This window comes from Acinonyx jubatus, chromosome D4 (assembly GCF_027475565.1).
Source record: "Acinonyx jubatus isolate Ajub_Pintada_27869175 chromosome D4, VMU_Ajub_asm_v1.0, whole genome shotgun sequence".
Lineage (NCBI taxonomy): Eukaryota > Metazoa > Chordata > Mammalia > Carnivora > Felidae > Acinonyx > Acinonyx jubatus.
The window spans coordinates 90,577,983-90,604,495 of record NC_069391.1 but is presented as its reverse complement, the minus strand read 5'-3'; the positions used below and the strand labels follow the sequence as shown (position 1 = coordinate 90,604,495).

Sequence of the window (26,513 nt, the reverse complement as noted above, 5' to 3'; positions counted from 1 at the left end):
TGTCCCATCCTTTTTTATATAGTCTCTGAATTCGTGTTTGGACAGTCTTCATTTGATGCCATCATCTGTACCGTTGAGGCTAGAAGCTCCCTTGGCCGGAGATAGCGCTCTGAGTCCATGAGTTTTTCTCCACTGTCTTCTGTTTGGGCTCACGCTCTTTCTGGCAGTGGATCTGGAGCCAGTATTGCGTTCGTTTCTCCGTGTTGTTTCTTTTTTAAGTTTACTGTTTATTTTGAGAGAGAGAGTGTGTGTGTGAGCAAAAGAGGAGCAGAGAGAGAGGGTGAGACAGAATCCCAAGCAGGCCCCGCAATCTCAGCACAGAGCCCAACGCAGGGCTCGAACCTGTGAATCATGAGATTGTGACCTGAGCCAAAGTCGGACGTTTCACCGACTGAGCCACCCAGGCGCCCCTGTTAGGCTGTTTTAAAGTATTTCACCGGCCACTGGTTTCCAGAACTGTGATTAGGATGCGCCCTGGCAGGTTCATCCTTGTTTTCATCCCACGTGGGCGTGGCTGAGCTCATTGGCTGTGTGGCCACGTGGCTGTGTGCGCACCACATCTGGAGAACTCTCTGCCACTGCTGCTTCTAGCTCTTCCTTCTCTCCTGGTGCGCTCCTCTCTTCGTGGGTGTGGTAAACCATCCCGTTTGCCGTGTGTCAGGCCAGTTGACACGGGCCGTGAGGGTCCCCACGGCTGCTCCTGTCCCCACTGTCTTTGGGTCTGGTCCGCTGTTAACCGTGTCCACTCATCTTCATTTCAGATCATGTGTTTTCACCACTTTCATTTATTTCTTTCCTTTTCTTCCCCACATTTTTCTGTTTTGAGTATTGTCTGTCATCCTTTATATATTTGAGCAGATTATAGCTCTTTTAACATCTTTGCTGTTAATTACGTTCTGGTTGTAACCCCCTTGGCGTGGGGTATGGTCTGCCACTTTCCTGCGTGTTGAGTGGCCTCTGTTGGGGTGCGGGCCATTTGAGACGTGTGGTGGCGCATTGGGACTGTATGGCCGTGCTCGGACTTTGTTCTGGCCACCAGATGCCCGGGTGGGTCTGGAGCAGCCCTCTTGCTGAGGGGTCACCTCTGTGTGGTTTTTACCAACTGCCCTAGGGGTTTGAAGAGGTGGCTGGCCGGACTTTGAACAACTGCCATCCCTTTCCACCCCCAGATGTTTGGAGTCCCTTTGAGACCCCATTCACCAGCACTCTGCCCCCCCCCTCCCCCCCCCGCCCCCGCCCCTTTGTCCTCCCAGCCTGGGGCACAACCATCCCGTTCTCGCTCCCCTGTGGGCCGGGTCTGCACATCACTCTGATACCGCGGGCCGGGCGGGTGCACAGCCTTCTGGTGCTGTGGTCCTGTGCATCAGCCGTGCGGTGCCTGGGTCTAGGTGTCTCACATCTGCCCGCTTTCTAGTGGCTTGTCGCAGGAAGACAGCTTCTGTAACTTAGTACTTTACGGCCAGATTGTCACTTGTGTTGTGTTTTTTGTTCCATGTGATTTTGGGTTTTTTATGGCAGATCTGGGGAGATGAGCTGTTGTCCTTGCTATCTTATTTTCCTAGAACCCCTTTTATTTCCTTCTTAACAATTAAATAAACAAATGACTTCCTACAGGTTGGCTCTTTATGGCTTATTTTCATTTCATGCCTTTTTTTTTTTTTTAATGTTTGTTTATATTGAGAGAGAGGCACACACACAGAGCCCTAGTGGGGAAGGGGCAGAGAGAAAGGGAGACACAGAATCCGAAGCAGGCTCCAGGCTCTGAGTTGTCAGCACAGAGCCCAGTGCGGCAGTCAAACCCATGGACCATGAGATCATGACCTGAGCTGAAGTCGGACGCCTAACTGACTGAGCCACCCAGATGCCCCATTTCATGCTTTGCATAGCAGTTTTTTAGAAGTTCATTTTTTCCAAGGTCTGAAGTATTTTTGTGTCCAGCTTTTATTGACTTATGCTCACTTCTCTTTTAGGCCATGCTGGTGTGTCTGCAAGCATGATGAAGAAAAGGACGTCCCACAAGTAAGCAACTCTGAAACTTGCTTTTAGATAACAGGTTGTGGCCTTAGGTGACGTAGGACTTGAGATGCCATTGTGCTGCCCTCTTCTCCGTGCTGAGCAGGTCATGCCCCCTGTCTTTGGCCTGTCCTGTGGCTGCCTAGGCCTGTCCTTCCACTCTTGAAAGCCTCCGGGCGATGATTTCCCCTCCAGCTCCCAGGGGTTGTGCTGTCTGCAGGAAGCCCCAGTGGTGAGGGCGGCGCTCCCCCGCTTCCCTCCTGGGAAGGGCTGCGTGCTCTCGGCATGCAGGTTCTTGGCTGCGTCTCGGATGCGCTGCTGACAAGGAGGGCCTTGTGGCTGGAGGGCCTGAGTAGTATGCCGACAGCTGCTTGCTCACTGCTTTTCTACATTTTCAAGTACATGAGAAGCTTGAAATCTAGAGAATATGCCTGTTGAAAGATATTTTAAAAGGCTGTGTATTTCAAGTGACCAGTATAAGTCCTAAATTCTGTAGGTACCAGAGCGAACAAGCCACTTTTCCCTCCCTTTAATCTTTGTGTATGACATAGTTACGTTTACAAAGAAAATTGAGGTACTGTCTTAAATAAGACTGTGCTTGTACTGAGTTACATATTTGAATAGATTGCACAAGTACCCACCGGGTCCTGGTCACCGCTGCTGCACCATGGGCGCTGCTCTAACAAGTAGGTTCTGATTGTTTGGTCTTGATGGTAGACTGTTAACTACAGACCAGGCCCTCTGACCCTAGCTGGCACCTCCCGAGCCCCTCAGTATAGCAGTTCTTTCTAAATTGTTCATACCGAAGTCACCACCCTGTGTGGTCGAAGGGCCCAGGGCGCCTTGGCTGCGGTGGCACATCTGGATGACGTTAAACGTGCCCTTCCGTAATGTCGCTGATCCGAGCACACGTGCCTCCCGTGTAAATGCGTGCATGCATAGTGATGTAAATGTTTGTCAGGTTAGGTTCACGAAGTGTCCTACAGTGTAAAACTGTGAAGTTGAGGTCTGTGTGTCCCTGAGGGTTGATAAGGCATTTCCCAGATTTCATTGATATGCCCATTACTAATGTTCATGGTTCTGCCACGCCCACCGAGCTGATAATCTATGTACTCTATCTCCACTCATGGCGCACCATTGCCATAAGTAATCAGCCATCTCTTGGCCCAAGTGGGAGGTAACAAAACAAATACAAGCTGTAATATCAGGTAATGATAAAAACTTAGTGGGGAAGAGAAGCAAGTTAGATGTTGATTTGCAAGACCAGAACAGTTCATGCAAAATAGATTTTACCAGTTAGTTTAAAATAACTGGCTTTCAGAGTGTAATGTGCATTCAGTTTTACCCATTTTTACACATTTCTGGATATCTCTGGTTGGAAGTTCCTTTAGTTAGGATTTCAGGCATTCTTGGGTTTGTGCGAGGGTTTCACATGCCTGCTCGTAAGCACTGCTTTCCATGGACTCGTGGCTCTGATGTGCTGGTAATGCCCCCCTCCCCCGCCCCAAGCACAATGAATAAACGCCTATCTGTTAAAACTTCTGAGAATCTGCTCCCCTGTGCTCTGCAATGCAGGGAACTCAGTCGGGTGCTTGTTTCAGTGAAAACAAGCTTTCAGTAGACAGCCTTGAACTTGGTACTCTGTAGCCAGAGTGCGCCACGGGAAGAAAGGACACACTCTCAGTCCTGTTCGACTGTCTTCTGATCTCTGTGCACATCTGAAGACGGTTGGAAAGAAAGAGTCTGCACATTTCACAACAGGTGGCCATTGCTCACTGCCTCTGGATGGGCCCACAAGGCTGGTGGCGAGGCCCCTGGGCAGGAGCTGGCTCGAAGCGGGGAGCTGGGTGGTTCAGCTGGGCGCCTTGGCACGTTCCTCTGTCTGCCTGGGACCCTGCTTACCGCGCCTAAAAATCCTGGTCTGGACTGGAATGGTGGGGCGTCAGCTTTTCTCTATAGACAAGGCTTTCTGCCAGCAAGATGTTTATGGAAACCACGAACAGAAAAGCAGACCCGGAGCCTCACTCTGTCCTTGCTGCCTCCACTGTGGCCCAACAGCGAGCGAGGAAAGGCACAAGGGACCCACCGCCTGCAGCCGCTGACCTGTGGCCTTGTCTCCTCTCGCCTCCTGTGTTTCTGGGAATCTGAGCAGTAACTGCACGTGCAGAGGGAGTCATAGGAGCTCCAGGGGACGAGTGTGGCAGCCCCGTCCCCGTGGGTATCAGCAGGACTCGGAGTCGGGTCCGTGGCAGTGGGAGCATTGCTGCAGCAGACCAGGGACATTGTGTAGCCGCATCTTGTTCTGGTTTTTAAAGTGAAGGCAGCACACTTCCATGCCTCTTGCCGACCAGGCCCCCCACTACATTTCGGGAACAAGTTGGTAGGCAGGGCTTTCCCAGCTTTGCAGGACGTCGTTTGGGAAATGCATCTGCAGGGAAAGTATACTTGGCCCTTGAACAACATGGGATCAAGCAGCACAGGGCCACCTGTGCCCAGATTTAAGTACGGCACAGAACTAACTATGAGCGTATTTTCTGTTCCTTGTGATCTTTCTTTTCTCTTTCTTTCTTTCTTTCTTTCTTTCTTTCTTTCTTTCTTTCTTTCTTTCTTTCTCTCTCTCTCTCTCTCTCTCTCTCTCTCTCTTTCTTTCTTTCTTTCCTTCCTCCCTCCCTCCCTTCCTCTCCTTCCTTTCTTTCCTCTTTCTCCTTTCTTCCTTCCTTTGCTTTGCTTTCCTTTCCTTCCTTTCCTTTCCTTTCCTTCTTCCTTTCTTCTTTCCTCTTTCCCCTTCCTTCCTTCCTTCCTTCCTTCCTTCCTTCCTTCCTTCCTTCCTTCCTTCCTTCCTCCTTTTCTGCCTGCCTTTCTCCTTTCCTTTCTTTCCTTTCCTTCCTTTCTTTCTTTCCCCATTTTTGAGAGAGTGAGGACGAGCAGGGGAGGGGCAGAGAAAGAGGGGGACAGAGGATCTGAAGATAGTTTGATCTGGGGCTTGAACTCATGAACTGTGAGATCATGACCTGAGCAGAAGTTGGATGCCTAATGGACTGAGTCACCCAGGTGCCCCCCCCCCCCCCCCCCATAATTTTCTTGATGATATGTTCTTTTCTCTGGCTTATTGGATTGTAAGAGTACAGCAGAGGTTACATACAGTGTACAAAGTGTGTGTAAATCATTCATGTAATTGGTAAGGCTTCTGGTCAAGCTATCAAGTTTTGAGGGAGTCAGAAGTTATACTGGGCGTCAGCGCCCTGATCCCTGCTTTAAGGGGCAGCTGTGCATCTTGAAGGGAAGGTAGAGTGGGGGGATCTCAGGCGAGATTAGCTGTAGTGGTTCTTTGTTGCAGTTTTCAAACAGAAATCCGGTTCTTTGTCTTCCCTAGTTGGAGTAGTGGATGCCTTTCCATTTCAAGGCACTGTCAGAAAACACGACGGGTTTTGGTGTGTTTTTAGAGAAATGGACCAGGGCTGTTACACACTAAGTAGAGGTATTTCCAGCCAGTGCTTTTCCATTTGTTAAATCACAAGTACCAGTCACTGACTGCAACAGCGACAGAGACAACTCCCCTCCTCCTCCCCCTCCCATCCTCCTTGTCCCCCCTCTTCCTCCTCTCCCTTCCTCCTCCTGGAGTCCCTGGCGTGGGCTCAGGTACTTTTCATGGCACCCCTGTCAAGTAGGAACCCTGGGCCCTTTGATGCAAGAGGTTAACTGACCAGTTTGGGGTCATGCAGCTGAGAAGTGACTGAGCCAGGGCTCCCAGAGGGGACAGCAGGATTCTAGAGCACACAACCACCACACCGTGCTTCCTCGTGGAGTGGTTGCTTGTCTCACATTGGAAAAGCGGGTTACACAGACAAGGTAACAGTGAAGCAGGCATCTACATGAAGTGTGGTGCTGTCTTAAATTGGACAAAAAGAATAATACTTTTGAATCGACTTTTAAGTGCTTTTTACACCAAGGAAGTGAGTAGTGTATTGGAAGGCCTTGGCATTGGGAGGCTGCCGCAGACAGCTCTGGCATTCTCTGGGACAGAGTAATGAAAGAACCCATAGTGTGTGGATGGAACCCCGACTCCCCATCTTGTTTTTATATCGTCATTTTGAGCCGGCAATGGCAGCATCAGCTGTACAACTTTTATTAAGCAACAGGAACCAGAAAAACTTTCTCCTTACTGGTGTGCATCTTGTAAAAAGACAATTATGTTGATACAATCAGTAGTTTCTTCTGAAATGTGCTGCAACACGAATAAGGGAACTGCTCTTAGAAGACGGTACTAAATAGAATAAGGAAAGTGTCAGTAATTAATTTGTGCAACATAGTACACGGTGCGTGAGTGGCATTTCCTGGTTCACGGCAGAATGGTGCTGGTTGAAGCTGAAGAAGTGTGGTCCCTTTAAATACTGACCACCAAAATAAGATCTTCCAGTCCCGGGGAGGAGGATGTGCTTTGAACACAGAATCTCTTTTCTGGGTGACAGAACAATTAGCGGGGTGTGTTACAGACTTCCTTAAAGTGTCCGGCAAGGCACAGAAAATGCCCCTGCAATCCAGCTTACCTTTTGGGGAACATGGGTACGTGGAAACTAGTGTTGGTTTTGACTGGTGCTCCCTAAGGTATGGTGCCTGGGGCAGCGGCGGCCCGGAGCGTGTGCTGGAAGGTCTGGGATCGAGGAATCTGGGGCCAGGTGTGGGCCTTGCCCACACGCTCCGGGTGGTCGCTCGCCTGCCAGAGTCTCCTCCGAGGCCCATCTGAGAGGTACGCAGGCTCGTGGGGAAATCCGCTTCTTCCGTACAGGGAGAGTGGCTTTCTGCCGACGGGTTGGCCGGCCCCCTCTGCTCCCCGGGGGCATCCCCATGGGCGTACGAGAAGAGCCGGTCCCAGTCGTGAGGACCAACAGCAGCACATCCCTCCAGAGCCCGGGGGCCTGTCCGTTGTTCCCAGAGGCGGCTGTGGAGAGAACCAGCAACGCGCTCACAGGTGTGTACCTCTGGCGTTCTGTGCTGTCCTCCTCGAATCGTTGGGATCGTGACTCAGTGCAGCCCTTTATTTGCGCGTGGTGGCAAGTTCAGCCGTCCTCCCGGAGCGAGGTGCCTGCCGTCCGCCTGCGGCAGCGCTGTGTGTGTATCGGCCTCTGGAGGCTGGGCCTGGAGAGCCCCCTAGACTCTTCGCAGGGACGCACACGAGCTCGAGGGCTGTTACGAACACGTGTATCCAGGGAGAATGTAGGTCTGCGGCGCCATATTCAGGCAGCCCTTAATTTCTTTTAAGTTTGTTTATTTCGTGAGAGAGACAGAGCGAGCAGGGGAGGGGCAGAGAGAGAGGGAGGGAGACTGAGAATCCCAAGCAGGCTCTTCTGAGAGCCCGGAGCCTGCTTTGGATTCTGCGTCTCCCTCTCTCTCTTTGCACACCCCCACCCCTGCTTGCGCTCTGTGTGTGTGTCTCTCTCTGTCTCTCAAAAAAAAAAAAATTAAAAAAAATTAAGCTGAGCTGAGGAGCTCTCTGCCACTTTGAGTTGAAAAGGAAGCCCTCCGAAAAGTGCGGATCCAGAGTGGACCCTGGAGTCTGTACGGGTTGGAGACTGCAAAGGCTGGCTGCAGCCGAGGTGGCCGGAGGAGAAACCAGCCGTGGAGGAGGTTTGCCTGCCCCTCGTCTCCGTCCCAAGGCCTCTGCTCGCTCCGCTCCCGGCCACTCTGCAGCCCCCTGGGTCACTGCTGCTTCTCCGATCCCACACCTCCTGCTCAGACGTCGGGGCCCAGCTGGGCCTGAAGAAGTGCACCCGCGCTCCGGACGCCGTGGTCTCGGCTGGCACGGAGCACTGACCGCATGAGAGAGGGTCACACACGGTGGGAGAGCTAACCAGCAGTCTGCGGGCGGCCCCACCGCACCCAGACGAGGCCGACCCGCAGAGCTCACAGAGGAATCGGGAGAGGAAGCGAACGTTTACGGCCGATATAGGAAGGCTTGTTAATTAAAGAGACACGGTTCAAGAAAAGGTGAAGAAACATTTGTCTGTCGGTTCGATAGGCTGAAATTCAAGCCTGTCTGTTTTACCTAATTCAGGAGAGCTTGGTCTGAGGCTTTCTGGAAGGTGAGCAGTGTCAGGGGAGTGGGATCATGGAGGAGAGGCCGGGAAGTGCTGTGTTCCTCTGCTAAGGAAGGGACGGTGGGTGAAGGATCCAGAGTAAATGTAAGAGAGGGGCACCTGGCTGGCTCAGTCGGTGAAGCGGAGTCAGTCTATCTCGGCTCAGCTCACGATCTCACAGTTGTGAGTTCAAGTCCCACGTTGGGCTCTGTGCTGGGTGTGATGTCTACTTCTTGAAAAATGAAATGGGGTGGGTAATTTTGCACAGCTGTCTTTAGATGGGTCAGCTGCTAGTTGAGGGGTTGAATCCAGGATAGAAGCTCTTCTGGTGGTGATCTGTATTCTCCAAAAAGCCAGGACCGTGGTGATTGTGTGCCTGTGCACGTACGGAGAGAGATCAGAGGCTGGTGTGGCAGCTCCGGTCCCAGGGCAGAATGCTTCCTGTGACAACACTTTTTCTTAAGACCTTCAACTGATTGGACAAGGCTCAGCTACATTACGGCGGGCCATCTGCTGATTTACAGGTTGCCTTTCTAGAAAAATGCCTTCACAGAAAACATCTAGGGTAATGATTGACCACATAGCTGAGTACTGTGACCCAGCCAGGGTGACAAATTCAGATAAACCGTCACACTGGCAGAAATGCTGTATTTGCTTATAATTTTGGTAGTAATGGTAGAATGTTTGTGTGAATTAGGAAACGGTGCATGTGACTGCATTCCTTAGTCAGCGAGGTTGGGAATCAGCCTGTTCCTTTGCTGTGAAGAAAGCCTGATGCTGTACACAGCATGCATCGCTGGGACTTCTGCTGAAATCTCACAGATGGTAATTGGTTGTCTGAGGAGAAACATGATGCTGAAGATCCCCGTGCTCTGCCGGCGATACGTAAGGGCTGAGGTTCGCGGTGGCTGCTGCCGAGTTCCTGGGCGGGCAGCGCTGACGTGAGCTCTTGGCCCTGCCTCTTCCGTGCATCCAAGGGAGGGCGATTGTCCCAGCTGCTCTTCTGTCCGGCGGGTGGCCCTGCCTTGCGCACCCCTCTCTTTCCCTTTCCTCGTGCAGCCGTGGGGACGCACCCAGGGCCGGCAGGGGGCCGCCGTGGGGCCGCCGTGGGGCCGCCGTGGAAGCTCCCGGGCGCTCCTCGGTTCTCCGCAACCGTCCTGTAACCTCCCGGGCCTCTGCGGTCAGTGTGGAGGCCTTGGCTCACATTCCCCTTGCCGAGAACCGTAAACTCTGCTGTCTGGTGGCCCCAGTGTCACTGTCTCGTTCTCCCGTGATGTGGTCCTCGTGCCTGGATGCCCACGAGATGTTCTTTTCCTTAAAGAATTTGTCTTAACTGGAGGATGTTCGCGTCAGAGGTGGGGTCTGTTTTCCCAGGGCTGCCTGTGCACATGGGTGTTGTTTCTCTCGGGGTTTGCCGTGAGTTGCGTCAGTGTCCTAATGTCCTACAACAGCTAGAAGCCCATGTCCATTAGTCACAGCTGTGTCGTGTCCTCCCAGGCGGGCCCGCCGCATCTGTTGGCCGTGCTCCTCTGGGTTAGTCCTCGTTTCTGAAACGGCTTCCTTTCTGGTTCTCACTCCCTGCTCTGGCCTCTGGTGTGTGCCTGGCCGTGGGGAACGGTTTCCATCTCCCTCCCTTGTGGGCAGATGGCCTGTGGGTGTGCCTCCCGACTGTTCCGTGTCATCCATGTGCGGCCGTGCCACTGTCCTCTCGGGCCCCATGTGTGAGGAGGGCTGTGGCTCCCTGGATGGCCGTCTCCGCAGGGCTCTGTGGGGTCTTCCCTTCTCAGCCACCACCCCCCCCCCCCCCCCCCCCCGCCTTGTCAGCCTGTGAGCCCCATCCTCCTGGAAGGCAGGTCTGCTGGGCGCCTGCAGAAAACCCACTCAGAACCTTGGGAGCCCTTTTCCACCCGACGTGAGCAGTTTTCCATCTGGGATGATCTCCCTCTTGCTGAGGAAAGGCCTGCGCCAACAGATGCGGACCTCGTTGGGCAGCACTCGAAATTCCTCTGTGTCACACTCCCTCTAGATTTACCAGCTCGCCTCCTTGAAAGTCCGTGCATCGTAGCTTTAAATGCCACAGCCTACAATAAATTGTTTTTTTCAAAGTTTGTGTGTATGCCAGTCGCTTACAACTTTCGCTCGTGGTGTAGACGAGAGATCTCTGACCACCGGACGTTCTCGGCTGAGCATGTGCAGTGCCCCGGGGCCTGGCTGTCCTCTCTGTCCACGCCCAGCTTGGTCCCTTGTCCGAGACTCCTAGGTGGAGCCCAGATGCCTTCCCTGATACCAGGACCCACGTGTGCTGCTTGTAAACGTTGCATGTAGATTTTCCAATTGTTAATAATCTGGAAAGAATGTGGTTTGGTGTTGCTCCAATAATTTTTGATAATACATTAAGTGTTTGTCAAAATTCAAGTCTTGTTTCAAGTTACAATTTCAAAATTCAAGTCAGAGTCTGTTTCCTAGAGAAGTACTAACGGTGTAATGCCTGGATGCCAGCCGGCCTGGACTGCTGGCTAAAGAGAAGTTAAAGGTCTAGTTTTTTCTCCTTGATTAAGGTGGTGGGGGCTCATTATGTGGGCGCCACAGTGGGTGAGATTGAACAGTTGCACGTTTCTGCTTGACGAGAAGTGGGTTCATGTTCTGTAAAGCCGTGTGCATGTATGCGTATTTTATGCGGTCAGCCCTTCTCTATCTATGATTAACCGAGGTCACTGTGAGTTGACTGCAATAATAGAAACTCACAGTTGAGAAAGTGATGCTCGTGTTCCATATCAGGGTGAAGTTGCTGTGGCAAAGTGCTGTTCCTGCGCCTGCCCACAGGGCGCACAGGGAGCAGGACGTGTGCACATGGTGACCCGGAGGGCCCCTGGGGGCGCCTGGACCCGGAGAGCATGCTCGCTAGCAGTAGGGTTGGGGGTCGGGGTGTGTACTTCTGACATGATACCTTACGTGTGTTATGTGTGAATGCAGAAAACATCGGAGCAGTGTGGGGCCGAGCAAACCCGTTTCCCAGCCCCGGAGGAACATCGTAGGCTGCAGGATTCAGCATGGGTGGAAGGAGGGGAATGGCCCTGTCACCCAGTGGAAAGGAACCGTTCTGGACCAGGTGCCTGTAAATCCTTCTTTGTATCTTATAAAATACGATGGATTTGACTGTGTTTATGGACTAGAACTTAATAAAGATGAAAGAGTATCTGCGCTCGAAGTCCTCCCCGATAGAGTTGGTAAGTTCTCTTTACTATTTGTGTGTTGTATTCTTTACAAATGATTGTCGAAGTGATTGCTTTGTGATTATTCTTTTGTATTATTGGTATTTTTATTTTTCCTGGAGTGCAGGCACTCCTGATATACTCTTAAGTCAGTCACCTGAAACCACAGTTCAAGTCAGGGGTGTAAAGATGTGTGAAATGATTGCTGAACAAATTGACAAACTGATAATTTCTAACATTATTTCCCACGTTTTGCTCACTGTTCATGTGGACTCTGATGGGTAAGAATGTTTTCTTGTTAGCTCAAATATCTTGTGTACCTCTTTCATCAGATTATAGTAGCTTATGCACTTACTTTAGAATCCTTATGTGAAGTATATCTTTCATTGTGTGTTATTACATAGGTGATAACTGTATTTTCAGCCCAAATTCAAGCAGCCCAAACCCATGGGCTTTATTCTGCATTCTTTAGATGGATGTTTGCACAATGTGGAAATGAACGGTCCTTTCTTTTCTTAAATATTGTACAAATAGGTCCCCTTATATAGCTTAGTTCCTTAAGGCTTAAGGTGTCAGTTAAATAATAACGACTGATTTTATTTTTAAGGATAAGGTAAAATATCATTTCTAGGATGAGTGGGACGCACCCACGTTAACGTTACTTTCTTAAAGAGTGTTCACTTTGAAGTGCTTTCTTCTTACCACAGCCATGCTGCTCATGCCTGAGCGCTGGTTGATCCTTTTGGAATTGTCTTGAAAAGCCTCTATGTTAACAAACCCAGTCTCAGCAGATGTGGACTTGTGGGTAGAAGTGTGGGGCCAGATTGTCAAGAGGGGAAACTACTCTGTTCCCTTGTCCCTTTGTTTTTGCCATTGTGTTCTTGGGACACACGTGCTTCCCTAGCAAGTTAACTCTTTGCCAGAGCAGCAAGTTTTCTGTTTGCCTTCCCTTTAGATGACGATGCTAAGTCTATATTTATCCCATGTAAATACAGTTCTGTTTTCGCAGAAATCTTCATGTCTTTATTATTATCAAAGGTAACTGTGTAATGTTACATCTCTGGCATTTGTCACGTCTTTACCTGTTCTTGGTGCCACTGGACCTTCCTCCTTCCTCACGAGGCACATCCTCTGTTTCCTCTTGATCTTGACGTTAGCCTATTTCCAGTGTGAGAAACTAACATTGAAGAGTCTTACCTTCAGGTTTTAAAAAAATACCTAGACTTTCAAATCCATTGTTTGTACTAAGTAATTGTCGTGTATCCTTTTTCTGATCTAGATATTTAGTCTGTCCCTTTTGGGGTGAGACTGCCCTGCCGGCCTGTGTGAGCTCTTCTGTCATCATAGGACAGAGGAGGTCATTTCCTCTTGGTAAAAACATGATTTGATGAAACCAAGATACCCCCAAATCTATAAGTATCTCTGGTGATGGACTTGAGTTGCTTAATGGTTTTCTTACTGTTTCCAATGGGAGATCAGGCTTGTTTTTGTAAAAAGCAAAGCATTTTAAAAAGGAAATCCAAAGGCGTCTATGCAACCCAGCAGTATTTCACGTGCTGAATTTAATGAGTAGTTAATTCTGGTACTTCTCGCATGCTTCAATCTGGAAGATTATTTGCCCTTCGCTTACGTTCCATGTAGGAAGGAAACCGTCTTTCACGATCAGCCTCAGGTTGTACATCAGACTGTACTTGCAGTTTTGTTTGCGATAAGCTAAGGAGGGGACCCGGCCTGAAGGCCTGTGGTGGCACAGTGTATGGGTGCCCCATGTGTGGTCAGGAGGCTTGTGACATCGGTAAAAACACAGAACATGAAATTCACTACCTTGACCATTTTTAAGTGTTGAATTCAGTTAGTGTTACGTGCATTCAGGTTGTTGTGGAGCAAATCTCCAGAACGTTTTCATCTTGTAAATCTGTTGCTCCGTTCCCCACCTCCCCCCCAGCTCTTCTACTTTCTGTTTCTATGAATTGGGTCACATTAGATACCATTAGATAGAATATTTGTCTTGGTGACCACTTCCTTTCCCAGTGTAGTGTACTCAGGGTTCGCCCACGTAACATGTGACAGCATCTCCTTCCCTTTCGAGGCTGAGCGGTACTCATCGTGTCGACCCGGCATTCGGCTCGCCCGTCGCTCTGCTTGGGTTGCCTCCACCTTTTGGCTGTTGTGGAGAGTGCTGCCATGAACATGGCGGTCAGGCACTTCGGGCCCCTGCTTTCCTCTCTTTTGAGGATAGTCCTGGAAGCAGAATCGCTGGATCATGCAGTAATTCTGTGTTTCATTTTCTAAGGAGCCCATGTCCTGTTTTCCACAGTGTTTGTAACATTTCACATTCCCACCCACAGTGCACAGGGCTCCGGTTTCTCCACATCCTCGGCAACACCAGTTGTTCTTGTCGGTTTTGGTTTGCATTTCTCTGGTGATTAGTGATGTCGAGCACCTTCTCATATGCTTTTTGGCCACTTGTCTGTCATCTTTGTAGAAATGTCTGTTCAGGTCCTTTGCCTGTTTCCCAATCAGGTTATTTGATTTTGTTGAGTTGTAGGAATTCTTTACATATTTTGGAGATAAGTGAGTTTTAACAGAACAGTGTGACAGGTTTACTGATAATGATTTCAGATTCTGCGTGCGGTTAACCTTTAACAGGCTTGTTGAGCTGTGATGTAGTGTCACAAGAATATCTGGAATTATCTGACAAGACTAATAGAATACTCCCCCTTTTCAACAACACATCTTTGTGAGGCTGGGTTTCATATGTCAACCAGAAGAGCGTGTAACAGATGCTTCAGAATGCTGAAGCCGATAGGAGAATCAGGCTTTCCTTTTGTGAAGTTAGACATTGAGAGATTTAAACATGTAAAATCATCCCGCTCTTCTTACTAAATCTTTCTTAGAAAATATGGTTATTTTTCATTAAAAATGCTTTATGTAAGTATTTAAAAAATATTTTTAGACTTACTTGTAATTTCTAGTAGCAGATTTTGGTAGCTATCCATGTAAAGAATTGCCCTTTTAGATCCTCAAAAATTATACAGGAGTCCTGAGGTCAAAAAGTTTGAGAACTTCTGAAGAAACACGAGTGGGCTTTTAGTGCACATTGGGGAATTTTGTGTAATTTTGGATAGTTATTGCCTATGTAAGCAAAGAGAAGCACCATATGTATTTAGAGTGTCCTTCTGATAAAATTGGCTAGCAGTATCTTCAGAAATTCTGTGTTCCTTTGAATTTTAACAGAAGTAAAAGCACTTATGAATGAGTAAAATAGAAGTGCTTTTTTTTAAAAGACAGTTGTCTAAAATGCGAGGACCAGAGAAACCTTAAAATCATTAGGACCTTCTGTAATTTTCCCAGTATTAAAAACAAGTTAGGTTGTGATTTTCCACCTGCCCCTTAACGAACACGGCAGGGCCGTCGATTAATTTGTACGGCGGGTGTCGGAGTGCGGTGCTCTTGGTATCGGAAAGCAGACGGAAGGGGTCTGTGCTTGCCTCCCGGGTGCCCGGGCCAAGCAGGACGACTGCCGATGGTGGGGAATGCCATTAACGAATAAAGCCAGAGGAGGCAATGGTCTCAGCCGGGCTTTCACTCCTGGTCCCGGACAGCCCCTGGGAGAAGACCTGGAGGAGGAGGAGACCGTGCAGGCAGGGCCCTGGCAGGAGGCAGGAGGCAGGAGGGAGAGGGTGGCTGGGCCGGCGCTGAGAAGCAGTTACTCAGATGCTGAAGTGAAAGCCCTGGGGCGTTCCAAGCGAAAGCACAGCCCAGAAAGCACAGCCCAGTGTGGTGTAACGCCCAGGAGCAGTTGGCTTGCTGTGGAAACAGATTATAGACCCAGAGGAAGACCTCAGGCCTGGGGTAGGGTGACCTCTTAGTTTGAATAACTGCCCCGTGGTCACGGAAGGTGTTACCAGAGGGAAGGTGGGTGAGGAGTGCGTGGGAATGCTCCTGTTCTACAGCTCCAGGCAAGCCTAGAATTATCTTGAAGTTTTTTTTTTTGTTTTGTTTTTTAATGTTTTTATTTATTTTTGAGACAGAGAGAGACAGAACATGAATGGGGGAGGGTCAGAGAGAGAGGGAGACACAGAATCCAAAGCAGGCTCCAGGCTCCGAGCTGTCAGCACAGAGCCTGATGCGGGGCTCGAACTCACGGACCGTGAGATCATGACCTGAGCCGAAGTTGGATGCTCAACCGACTGAGCCACCCAGGTGCCCCTTGAAGTTTAAAATAGCTATTAAACCTACCAAAACCCACTGTGTACCTCGAACGAACCATTGAAAGTTCTAATTTCAAGGTACCGCACCAAGAGCAGTTGAGTTCGGAAAACAAAAAAGAAGGAAAGCAGGTTCTCGCAGTGACTGACCTGGGACCCCCAGAGCCTGTGGACTCCAGTGGGGCCTGGGCGCCAGCCCGCTGATTCTTGTGCCGCTCACACGTCAGGCCATCGCCTTGTGTGAATTCAGTCTTCACACACAGTACATGTCGGTAAGATCCTGTGTGAACCGCTGTCTGCTTCTTGTCCCCAGCGAGCTCTCGAATCAGCGACGCGCACCTGGCCGACACGATGATCGGAAAGGCGGTGGAGCACATGTTTGAGACAGAGGATGGCTCCAAGGACGAGTGGAGGGGGATGGTCTTGGCTCGCGCCCCTATCATGAACACGTGGTTCTACATCACCTACGAGAAGGACCCCGTCTTGTACATGTACCAGCTCTTAGATGATTATAAAGAAGGCGACCTTCGCATCATGCCCGATTCAAGTAAGTGTGGATTGTCAGCTTTTATTTTTGATAATTCCAAAGGAACTTGAATTTTAGAACAAGATATTTGATTAACTATTTTTTGTAGATTCATCTTTCTTACTTTGATTACTAGGGTTAAGGGATGATTCTTTTAGTCCTGCACCGAGTGTAGATTGTGAAATTTTGCACCTTTTGCCAAGACGAACGTGCTTTCTGTGTAGATCTGTCCTGGATTGTGGATGTGGGGGTGAATGGAGCATGTAACACGGGCTCCTTCGTGAGTGGCTTCCTTCACTCAGCGCAGTGTTTTCAGGCTCCTCCAAGTTGTAATGTGTCGGTGCTTCATTCCTTTACTGGCCAAGTGCAAGTGTAATCTATGCGTGTGTATCCACCCGTCTGTTGATGGACGTATGGGCTGTTGCCCGCCTCTTGCTCGTTATGAAGGATGCTGCTATAAACCTTTGTGTGCAGGTTTCTGAGTGGATGTTTGCCTTCCCTTCTCCTGGGTGGACACAGAGGTGTAGGACTGATGGGTCTGTGGTTACTGCTGTGTTGTGTGGGGGACCGCCGGACTGATTCACAAGGCCACTGCACCATTCTGCACATGCTCCGACCATGTGTGATGGTTCTGATTGCTTCACACCCTCACCCCTTTGTGTTACCTGATGTTTGGCTCTGGCTGTCCTCATGGTTGCAAAATGCTAGCTCGTCATGGGTTTGGTTTGCATCTCCTTGATTGCTAGAGACATCGGGCACCTTTTCCCATGTTGTTGGCTATTTCTGTGTCTTCTCTGGAGAAGTGTCTGTTTGCATTGTCTGCCTGTTCAGTCAGGCCACCTGTCTGTCACTGACTTGTCTGGGTCTGTGTTCTCTGTGCGGGTCTCCTGACACGTCGGACTTGCAGACACTTTCTCGTGTTCTGTCGGTTTCTTTTTGCTTCCTTGATGGTGTTCTTTGAAGCCCAGAAGTTTTAAATTTTGATGAAGTCCAGTTTATTCTTTCTCCTGTAGCTCGTGCTTTTGGTGTTTTCTCTGATAGTCTTTACCAAGTTCAAGGTTCTGAAGATTTACTTCTTTGTTTTCTTCTAAAAGTCTTGTAGGTGTCGCTCTTACCTGTGGGTCTTTAGTTCTTCTATTTAGGTCTTCGATACATTGTGAGCTAACTTTTACGATGTGGTGAGAGGGTCCATCTTCATTCTCCTGCACGTTGTCTGAGCGCCATTATTTGGAAAGACTGCTCCCTCCCCTGTTGGGTGGTTTTGCCGCCTTGTTGAGAGGGAGTTGGCTGCAGACGTGTTGCGGGTGCCGCTGGGCTTCAGCCCTGCTTCGTCGCCCCAGGCTGTGCTTGCGTACGTCCGGCGCTTGGTCACACTGCTCCGGAGTCAGTGTGGACACTGGGAAGGGTTGAGCCCTACTTTGTTCTTTTTTCACCATTGTTTTGACTCTTTGGGATCTTTTGCAATTTCGTGAATTTTGGTATCAGTTTGTTAATTTCTGCAAAGCAGTCAGCTGGGATTCATCCGGGGATTGTGTCAAAGCTCTGATAACTGGGGGGTAACTGCCGTCTTGACACCGTGACGCCTTCTGACCCACGAGCATGGGCTATACTGCCGTTGCTGAGATTTAAAGATTTCTATCAACAGTGTTTTGTGGTTTTCAGAGTAGAAGTTTTGTACTTACTTTGTGAAATTTATTCCTAAACATTTTGCTCATTTTGATGCTACTATGAATGGAACTATTTTCTTAATTTCACTTCTGGGTAAGCCTTTTCTTTTTGAAAGTACTCTTTAGCCTTTCTTCCAACACAGGGGTGCCTGGGCCTGAACAGATGGGGCTGGCGGACGCACGATACATGAGCGGTGTGACAACCATCTCTGTTGCTGAGTTCTGCCAACGAGCCAGTCAGGGAAACTGCTCTGACGTGTGCTCATCTGGCCCTGACTTTCTGCCTTGTGTACATTTGCCACGGGTGGTAACAGGAAGTATTTAAATAGCAGGAACTTAATTCTCATGAGAGCATTCTTTAAAAGCATTTCTCTGGCCTGGGGCGCCTGGGTGGCTCAGTGCGTTAAGCGTCCGACTTCCACTCAGGTCATGATCTCGCGGTTCGTGAATTCGAGCCCCACGTCGGGCTCTGTGCTGACAGCTCAGAGCCTGGAGCCTGCTTCAGATTCTGTCTCTCTCTCTCTCTCTCTGCCCCTCCTCCACTCATGTTGTCTCTCTCAAAAATAAACAAACATTAAAAAATTAAAAATAAAAGCATTTCTCTAGCCTGTATGAAGTTGATTTTTAATTTTTTGGTAGAGAAGTATCCCTGTTAGAGCTGCTGTCTTGCTGATGGAAACTATGAAGGCGTTTGCACCGTCCCCAGTGTCTCCCAGCCCCGCTTTCCCCCCCAGCGTCTCTCCCCTGTTCGCTACGTGCATTGCGAGAGCGGAAATTAAGTTACCATTGGAACCCGTGGTGATGCCCTGCTGGGGCGGCCTCTGTGCGAGCACCTCACCTCTCGGGTCAGTTGCTGTGGCGTGCCTGGTAACCACACACTTGGAACTTTGTGGACGTGAAGTGCCCCGAAAGCGGGGAGGGCCCGTGCCACTGCTGATGAAGAAAGGACTTCCGCCTCGGGTTCGGCATCACTTCCCTGTTCAGATCGGATAGTGTCATACTTTGGCGTTGTGTCGCGCGGTGGTCAGAGTAGCAGGGTTAGGATTGCGTCCTCGGGCAAGAGGACCTGCGGCGGCCAGTGAGGTGGACCGTCATTAGTGCAGTTGGGCACTCGGGCCGCCAGCGGGCCGCGCGGAGCTCCAGGGCCAGACCCGGGCTACACAGGGAGGGGCTCGCCTTGCTCGGGCCCTGAAGAGTTTTCTGGAGGTGGAGTTGGAACCTCCCAGCCCCATCCCCTGTGTCTTCGCTGCTGGAGGGGACAGTTGGCTGTCCTTCCGAGTGCACTCGGGGACACCTCGCAGCCCCTATGCGCTTGGGACGGTGTTCTCCAGCACTCAGGCTTTCGGGGGGGGGGGGGGGGCTCGTCTGAGAGGTGCGCTGCCTCCACGGTCCTCAGAGATCCTGTCATGGCCGGGCTGGGGAGGGGCTTCACTCGGCACCTGTTTCCAGAGCAGAAGTCTCTTATGTTGAACCTGGGCTGGGACGATGGTGTGCAGTGGAATGAGGTGGAGGAGAAAGACACTTTAAGGATTCGCAGGAAAAGACCAGGGAGAAATTTGAGCAGCGTATTCTCGCCCCCCTGTAGGTGTTGTCTTCTCTGAAGGCCTGTTTTGAAGGAACTCCAACTTACTTTTAAGAAGTTTTGTGGATTTAGGTTTTTCCCTGGACTTTTCCTTGGTGTGGTCCTCACCTCCTCAGGCAGTCACAGCTGTAATTGAACACAAGCCTCAGGGATTTCTGGTCATGATTTTCAGAATCCTTCACATGTTATGGCCTGAGGGTGGGAGGGGGCGGCAGAGTGTTTTTGTAAATAAAGTTTTATTGGCACACAGCCACACTTTTCATCTGTATATTCTCTGAGGCTGTTCTCACTTGACAAGGCAGAGCCGAGTAGTTGGTACAGAGACCACATGGCTTCAGTCCTCACATATTTATTGTCTGGCCCTTGAATAAAAAGTTTGCTGACTCTTGGGTCTAGATAATCAGGATGAATTGGGGATGTTAAGTTTTTAAAAAAAATTTTAAATTTACGTTCAAGTTAGCGTATATAGTGCAATAATGATTTCAGGAGTAGATTCTAGTCTTTTATCCTCTATGTATAACATCCAGTGCTCATCCAACAAGTGTCTTCCTTAATGCCCCTTACCCATGTAGCCCATCTCCCCCATCCCCAACCCCTCCAGCATCCCTCAGTTTTCTGTATTTAAGAGTCTCTTATGTTTTATCTCCCTCCCTCTTTCTATATTATTTCTGCTTCCCTTCCCTTATGTTCATCTGTTTTGTATCTTAAAAGTCCTCATATGAGTGAAGTTCTATGATATTTGTCTTTCTCTGGCTAATTTCACTTAGCATAATACCTTCTAGTTCCATCCACATAGTTGCAGATAGCAAGATTTCATTCTTTTTGATTGCTGAGTAATACTCCATTGTGTGTGTGTGTGTGTGTGTGTGTGTGTGTGTGTGTGTGTGTGTGTGTCTGTGTATACACACACACCACATCTTTTTTATCCATTCATCCACTGATGGACATTTGGGCTCTTTCCATACTTTGGCTATTGTTGATAGCACTGCTATAAACATTGGGGTGCATGTACCCCTTCAAAACAGCACACCTGTATCCCTTGGATAAATATCTAGTAGTGCAATTGCTGGATCATAGGGTAGTTCTATTTTTAATTTTTTGAGGAACCTCCATACTGTTCTCCAGAGTGGCTGCACCAGTTTGCATTCCCACCAGCAGTGCAAAAGGGTTTCTCTTTCTCCACATCCTCGCCAACATGTTGTTTCCTGAGTTTATGTTAGCCATTCTGACAGGTGTGAGCAGTATCTCGTCATGGTTTTGATGAGATTTCCCTGATGATGAGCAGTGAGTGATGGTGAGCATTTTTTCATGTGTCTGTTAGCCATCTGGATGTCTTCTTTGGAGAAGTGTCTATTCGTGTCTTTGGCCCATTTCTTCACTGGATTATTTGTTTTTTGGGTGTTGAGTTTGGTAAGTTCTTTATAGATTTTGGTCTTTACAGACCAAGTCTTTATCTGATATGTCATTTGCAAATATCTTCTTGCATTTCATTGGTTGCCTTTTAGTTTTGCTGATTGTTTCCTTTGCCGTGGAAAAGATTTTTATCTTGATGAGGTCCACATCGTTCATTTTTGCTTTTGTTTCCCTTACCTCCAGAGACTTGTTGAGTAAGAAGTTGCTGCAGCCAAGGTCACAGAGGTTTTTGCCTGCTTTCTCCTCTAGGATTTTGATGGCTTCCTGTCTTGCATTTAAGTGTTTCATCCATTTCGAGTTTATTTTTGTGTATGGTGTAAGAAACTGGGGGGAATGTTAAATTAAAAAAAAAATTATTATTAAAATAGACCTGTGAGTTGGTACATACTGAAAAATTGACTTCAAATTCTTTTTCCTCCCCTGTTTAATGCAGATGATTCTCCTCCAGCAGAAAGGGAACCAGGAGAAGTTGTGGACAGCCTGGTAGGCAAACAAGTGGAATATGCCAAAGAGGACGGCTCTAAAAGGACTGGCATGGTCATCCACCAAGTGGAGGCCAAACCGTCCGTCTACTTCATCAAGTTTGATGACGACTTCCATATCTACGTGTACGATTTGGTGAAAACGTCCTAGATGGCATCATGGACTTCGCCAAATTTGTGGAACTATTAAATGTATAATTTGTAGACATAAAGACTTGATTGCTTTCCAGTTTAATGAAAGCTTAAATGTCCCTGCGAACCCACAATCTCTGCCAGCAGAACTGGTTTTGTTCCGAATAGTACAAATTCATGTGAACACAAAGCATTTTGTGTAAGGAACTCCTTCCTCTTAAAAGAAGTCTGTCTGTCTGGAGGGGAGTTAACAGGCAAGTTTGGTACAAGTTAGGCTAGCCCCATAGTCATTTCAAACTGTAGTAGATCTTCCCCACTTCCCTGCCACTGTTGCGCTCTCCGACTCTGCCGCCACAATGCAAGCATAGTTTGGTATTTTTGTTATTGCCTTTTTTGAGATATGTATGTATCTATATCTACCTATCTATATCTGTGTGTGTACATATGTAATATATACACACACATAGATCTGTGCGTGCGCGCGCACACATACACTTAATTGGCAGTCATTTCTTTGTGGATTGGGGCGGGGGGTAAATAATATTCTCCAGTTTAACAGGAGTACTTGTCCGAAGTCAGTCATACTTAGCATATTACTGCTGCTTATTTAAAATTAAATGTGGGCACAGGAGACACAGGGATGTTCAGCTTGTTTTCAAAGTCAGAAGTTCAGACACCTTTACAGTCTGGAGGCTTTAAACTGTGAGTCCAAACATGAATCATTGGTGAGCAGTTGCTGGACCCACATTAGGATTTAACAAAACAGGAATCTGGGTAAAAAGCTGCCTTTAATTCTAAGCTTTGTAAATTTTTGTTTACATTTTTTACTGTACTTTTTTTTTTTTTTTTTAAAGCGAAGCCCAGGTACTTGGTCCACACAGTGTGATGCGGGCGTATTTTGGACGGCACAACTGGTCTGTTATTTGTACGAGTCCGCAGTCTGCATTCTAGTACATGGATTTGAGAGGCAGCAGTGCGTCAGTGGTTTGTGTGTATGTGGTAAGTTCCTGGAAGAACCTAGTGGTTTCGTATTAGAAGTTCAAGTTGAAGAATGGCATTGCTGCCTTCCAACAAGTTCTCTGGGACACTTTTTTTTATTACTGTTCTTACTGATACGTGATTGTGGTCAGAAGGCTTTCCCCCCCCGGCTTTTCCCCACAAAGAACATCTAGACAGATGACAGCTTCGGTCCCCTGACACCTTCTGTGGTGCTGTTACGGTCTTGCCCCCGGTGTGCTGTGGATGTGGACGCTTCCCGTCCTGTGGGCCCTACCACGTCGGGCTCCGTCACCGCACCAGCTTCCGTGGCTTATTCCCGCAAGGTTGTTTTAACCGAAGTAGAACTGCAGAAGTGGGGGTAGTGGCGGCATGGCCATCTGTCGCCTTGTGTCGGATGAGCCCTGATGGTTTGGCAGCTAGGAGAGAGGCAGTACGTGACACCAGTCTCCTGCGGAGGTTGGAAACCTTCCCTGCATTTTGGGCAGAAGGTTGAGTGCATGTGTTGTCAGTCCAGTACGAGAAGGCCACGTGGCCTCAGCGTTGGAGATCCTGTACCTCAAGGCCTCCCCACGTGTGGTTCGCGTGGCCCCCGCTTTTGCCTTCGGGAAGTCCGTGTGCTGTCGCGCTGTTGGATGGTACCCCTGCGCCCCATTCTGGTGCAGCGCCCGGTGTCCGCGGTGTGTGGCGTGCCGCGCCTCACCTCACCTCGGGCGGCGGCCGAGTGCCTGGTCTCAGACGCTCCTCCTGCTCGGACAGGTGTCCTGCTGCACGTCTGTCACCTCTTTTCCTGGTGGCTCTTCTAAGAGTCCCTGCATGGGAATCTCAAGGCTGAGCCCGGCTCCCCGAGCGCCAGTGGACAAGCGTGCCCGGAGGGTGGGTGCGGCCGGCGTGAGCGCGGCGTGAGCGCGGCACAGAGGCGTTGGGCTGCAGAACCGGTGTCCCCTGGCAGCATCCGGCGGGGCGGGTCCGTGGAGGCGTCTCCGGCATCACTTACTGACTTGCTTTGTGGTTTTTCTGCAAGTACCCTTAGCACCTTCAGTACCACACGGTCTGCCGCTCTCCAGACGAATGTGACACGTGATTGGCGTCCTCATTTTAGTCAGCGTTCCATGTATTGCCGTTAGGGCGGAAGGAAGGGGAAGGGGTTTTTTGTTGTTTTCTTTTATTTGCCCCATTCTCTTTTCTTTCGGCGGCTTAACTCCCACTTCTGTGGTGACTGATCCCACTCCTTTGCCCGGGATTTCAGGCTTCGTTTTAGGCTCACGTTTCCGATCTGCATGCATTGCTTGCCTTTTCCTGGTATTGGGATGTTGGTTCCTTGTTCTGGGAGCCCAACATTAGTTTCCAAAATTATCACGGGACTTGTGACCGCACAAGACCTGAACCTGTATAAAATGTCCTGGCCTTCCTCACTGACCTGCTGTAGTGTTCTTGTGTCGTGTGCGTGTGACGTCTGGCTGCCACGTGAAGCTTCAGAGGAGAACCTTAAGCGCAGACCATCCTTTTTTGCATGCTCTATTCTAAGTAGGATGTTCAATGTAACTAACTGAACTTGCATGTGAGAGATATTTAGGTTTTTTGTTTTCTATCTTTGTTTTTATTTGTTTTCAGCTGTCTGTATATTTGCTTCCTGTGCTGTTGTAGTGGTCGTAGGATACAGATGCACTGGTGAAGCAGTGTAGTGCCAGCAGAAGGTGATTTTCCAGCCCTGTCTGTCGTGCAGCATTTGAAGGGACTGTGCATTCTTGAAACTCTCACAGTTACTTCTAAGCCAGAGTTCATTCCTATTATTGTTTTACGTGCCAAACCCCGAAGTGCATTGGGCTTGAATCTCTGAACGCTGTGGACCCATTAGAAGACTGTTCTGATTGTCACAAATTGTAGTGCCTGAAAACATTCTTAAGCTGATTGTCTTAAAAAAAAAAAAAAAAAGAAAAAAAAAAGAAAGTTCTCCAAAGACAAAACAGGAACAATTATTATAACAGAAAATAATTATGGTTGAAATGTCTGTGGTTCCTTGGAAATGCTGCGCTTTTTGTATTTTCCACCGTTAGTGCAGTTTGAACGAATGTGTATAGTTCAGAGGTCTTCGTGTTCGCATTTTAAAATTAGGTAAATGACCTCATCTTTCAAGCTTGAATTCATTTTTAATTTTAATTTTATTTTATACAATGTGTAGACAGTTCCCTGTTCTCTGCATTTAGAAGTATAAACAATATAAATCTGTTAATTCTGTAAGTAATTTTTATAATTATGATGTAACTCTATCCTATCCTTAAAACATTTAAAATAAACCCTTTATGTGCAACTTCTGACTGTAAATTTTGTGCTCATAAGCAAAATGTGATGTGTTAAACCTGCTTCTGAAAAAGTTTTTAAAGTTTTACTTTAAGATCCTTTCACCACGTGTAAATGTCAGATATATGCAGAGACAGAAAGAAGTCCAACTTTTACTTGAATGGTAACACTCAGTAATTCCCGAGGGGAGAGGGGCAGTGATCAATATCCCAAATACATTCACTAGTCCAAAATATTCAGTTTGTGATTCGCCGCTAATGAGAAAATTTATCATAAAATTTTAAACTGAATTGTTTTAAATAGAATTAAATAATATGTATTTTATACTTTCACATCTAGTTCTGCTTTGTATATTGCCTGTAATGCTGTTAATACTTCAGTACCAACTGGTGAGAGTCTGTAGGGGAAAGCCCCATGTCTTGACGGCAGGGACGAGGAGGCACATAGGTAATGGCCTAATGGCCGGGACGGGTGTCTTCTGGGCGATTATAATCAGGAAGAAAGTAGATTCACAATGTGTCTGTAATCACATTTGTTTTTTGCTGTTTCCCTATTGAGTTGGGCCAAAGGATCTTGTGGTTAAGGCTGGGGTGGGGCAGGCCACCTTCCCGCTGCCAGGTTGGCTGCAGGAATGCCCCCCCCCCCCCGCCCGGGCCGGATCTTGCGTCCTCCTCCTGCCACACCTCAGCCTTTTTGTGCTACTGCACATGTAGCTCGGGAAGCGTTTTCCCTACAAATGACAGCAAGTCTCGTCAGAAGTTGATGGTCGCTGGCTGCCGTCTATAGGCCAGCGAGCGGGTCTGCACGGCTTGGAGAATCATGGGTGGGCCTGCCGGTTTGACCGCTCTCGGCACGGCTACGGCGCTGGTGGTGAGTAAAGCGTGACAGATGCTCCGAAGTCCTCGGCCATTGCCGCGTGAGACTTCTGATGGGGGGAGGGGAGGCGCACCTTTTCTCCGTGGTGCCGATGAGGAGGGCGTGGAGGCCACGTGTCTGTTCCAGGAGGATCACCGGCCTCAGGGCAGGGATCTGAAGGACCCAAAGTCCAGCCATCTCTGTGGCTAGTTTTGTACCCTTGCTTCCTAAGTGAGGGCAGGAAGTGTTTTCTTATTTTCCAATTATGCTGAAGAAATATAAATTTCCCTTTCGAGATTGTAGAAACTATTTTATAGTTAAAGATATTTTAAATATGTCATTACATTCATGTTCTTACAAAAGCTGCATTTCTTATGCCCACAGAACACCACAACCTCACACCTAATTTTTACAGTAATTGGTTTGTTCTGTGTCATATGTTTGTACGGTCTTAGGCTGCCGAGTCTCAGAGAATTAGGTGAGTGAGTCTTTGAGTTATTTCTGTGGACTTTGTCAGATGGTCTCTGTCTGCCCTCTTACTCACTGTGAAACCCTTCAGCTTAGTTGACTCAGCTTTCAGGGTTATTGCCTTGGCACATCATTTTGCCTAAAATTGACCTTGCATTCTTTCTGCTTAGTTTTTATGCGAGGATGCTGGACCAGGTGGTGCATTGATCCCTGCCAGTCCAGGCGACAGTGACACTGGAGTGCGGGCACTGGCTCGCGTTTCGTTTTTGTGCTGGCCGTTCCCGTTGGGTGAGTAGGCTGCCGACTGCAATGTGGGCGCATCCCGCCGTCTCTTACCTCTGTCCTCCATCACCTTCAGTCTGTGCTCTGGACTTGGGTGCTCCTGGAGCACCGCCCAAAACAGCGCATCAGCTACCCAGGGCCCTTCACTGGATCAGACATGCACGTAACTTCCAAGCTGTCTGTGAGAGTTGGAACAGCTGTGGCAGGTACGATGTGAACAGGACAGACTCAGGCCTTCCACAAACGTCAGTGCTAACGTAGAGCTGCTCAGGGGTCCAGGTTGAATTTGCGCTCTGAAT

The 26,513-nt window shown here is 48.7% G+C and overlaps 2 protein-coding genes across 7 annotated transcripts in view; both read left to right on the top strand.

Moving 5' to 3' along the window:
- Nucleotides 1-24,258, top strand: part of SPIN1 (spindlin 1) — a 75,015-nt gene extending 50,757 nt beyond the window's left edge. For all 4 annotated transcript variants that reach the window (XM_053205372.1, XM_027041223.2, XM_053205371.1 and 1 more), the window contains exons 3-6: nucleotides 1,971-2,019; nucleotides 11,061-11,314; nucleotides 15,824-16,057; nucleotides 21,132-24,258. In XM_053205372.1, the coding sequence (XP_053061347.1) occupies nucleotides 1,971-2,019; nucleotides 11,061-11,314; nucleotides 15,824-16,057; nucleotides 21,132-21,331 (737 nt within the window). In that variant the 3' untranslated portion in view covers nucleotides 21,332-24,258. The remainder of the gene's footprint in view (nucleotides 1-1,970; nucleotides 2,020-11,060; nucleotides 11,315-15,823; nucleotides 16,058-21,131) is intronic.
- Nucleotides 24,259-25,089: 831 nt separating this feature from the next.
- NXNL2 (nucleoredoxin like 2) overlaps nucleotides 25,090-26,513 on the top strand; it is a 215,443-nt gene continuing 214,019 nt past the window's right edge. For all 3 annotated transcript variants that reach the window (XR_008291337.1, XR_008291338.1, XR_008291339.1), the window contains exon 1: nucleotides 25,090-26,220. The gene's annotated coding sequence lies outside the window, so the exon portion shown is untranslated. The remainder of the gene's footprint in view (nucleotides 26,221-26,513) is intronic.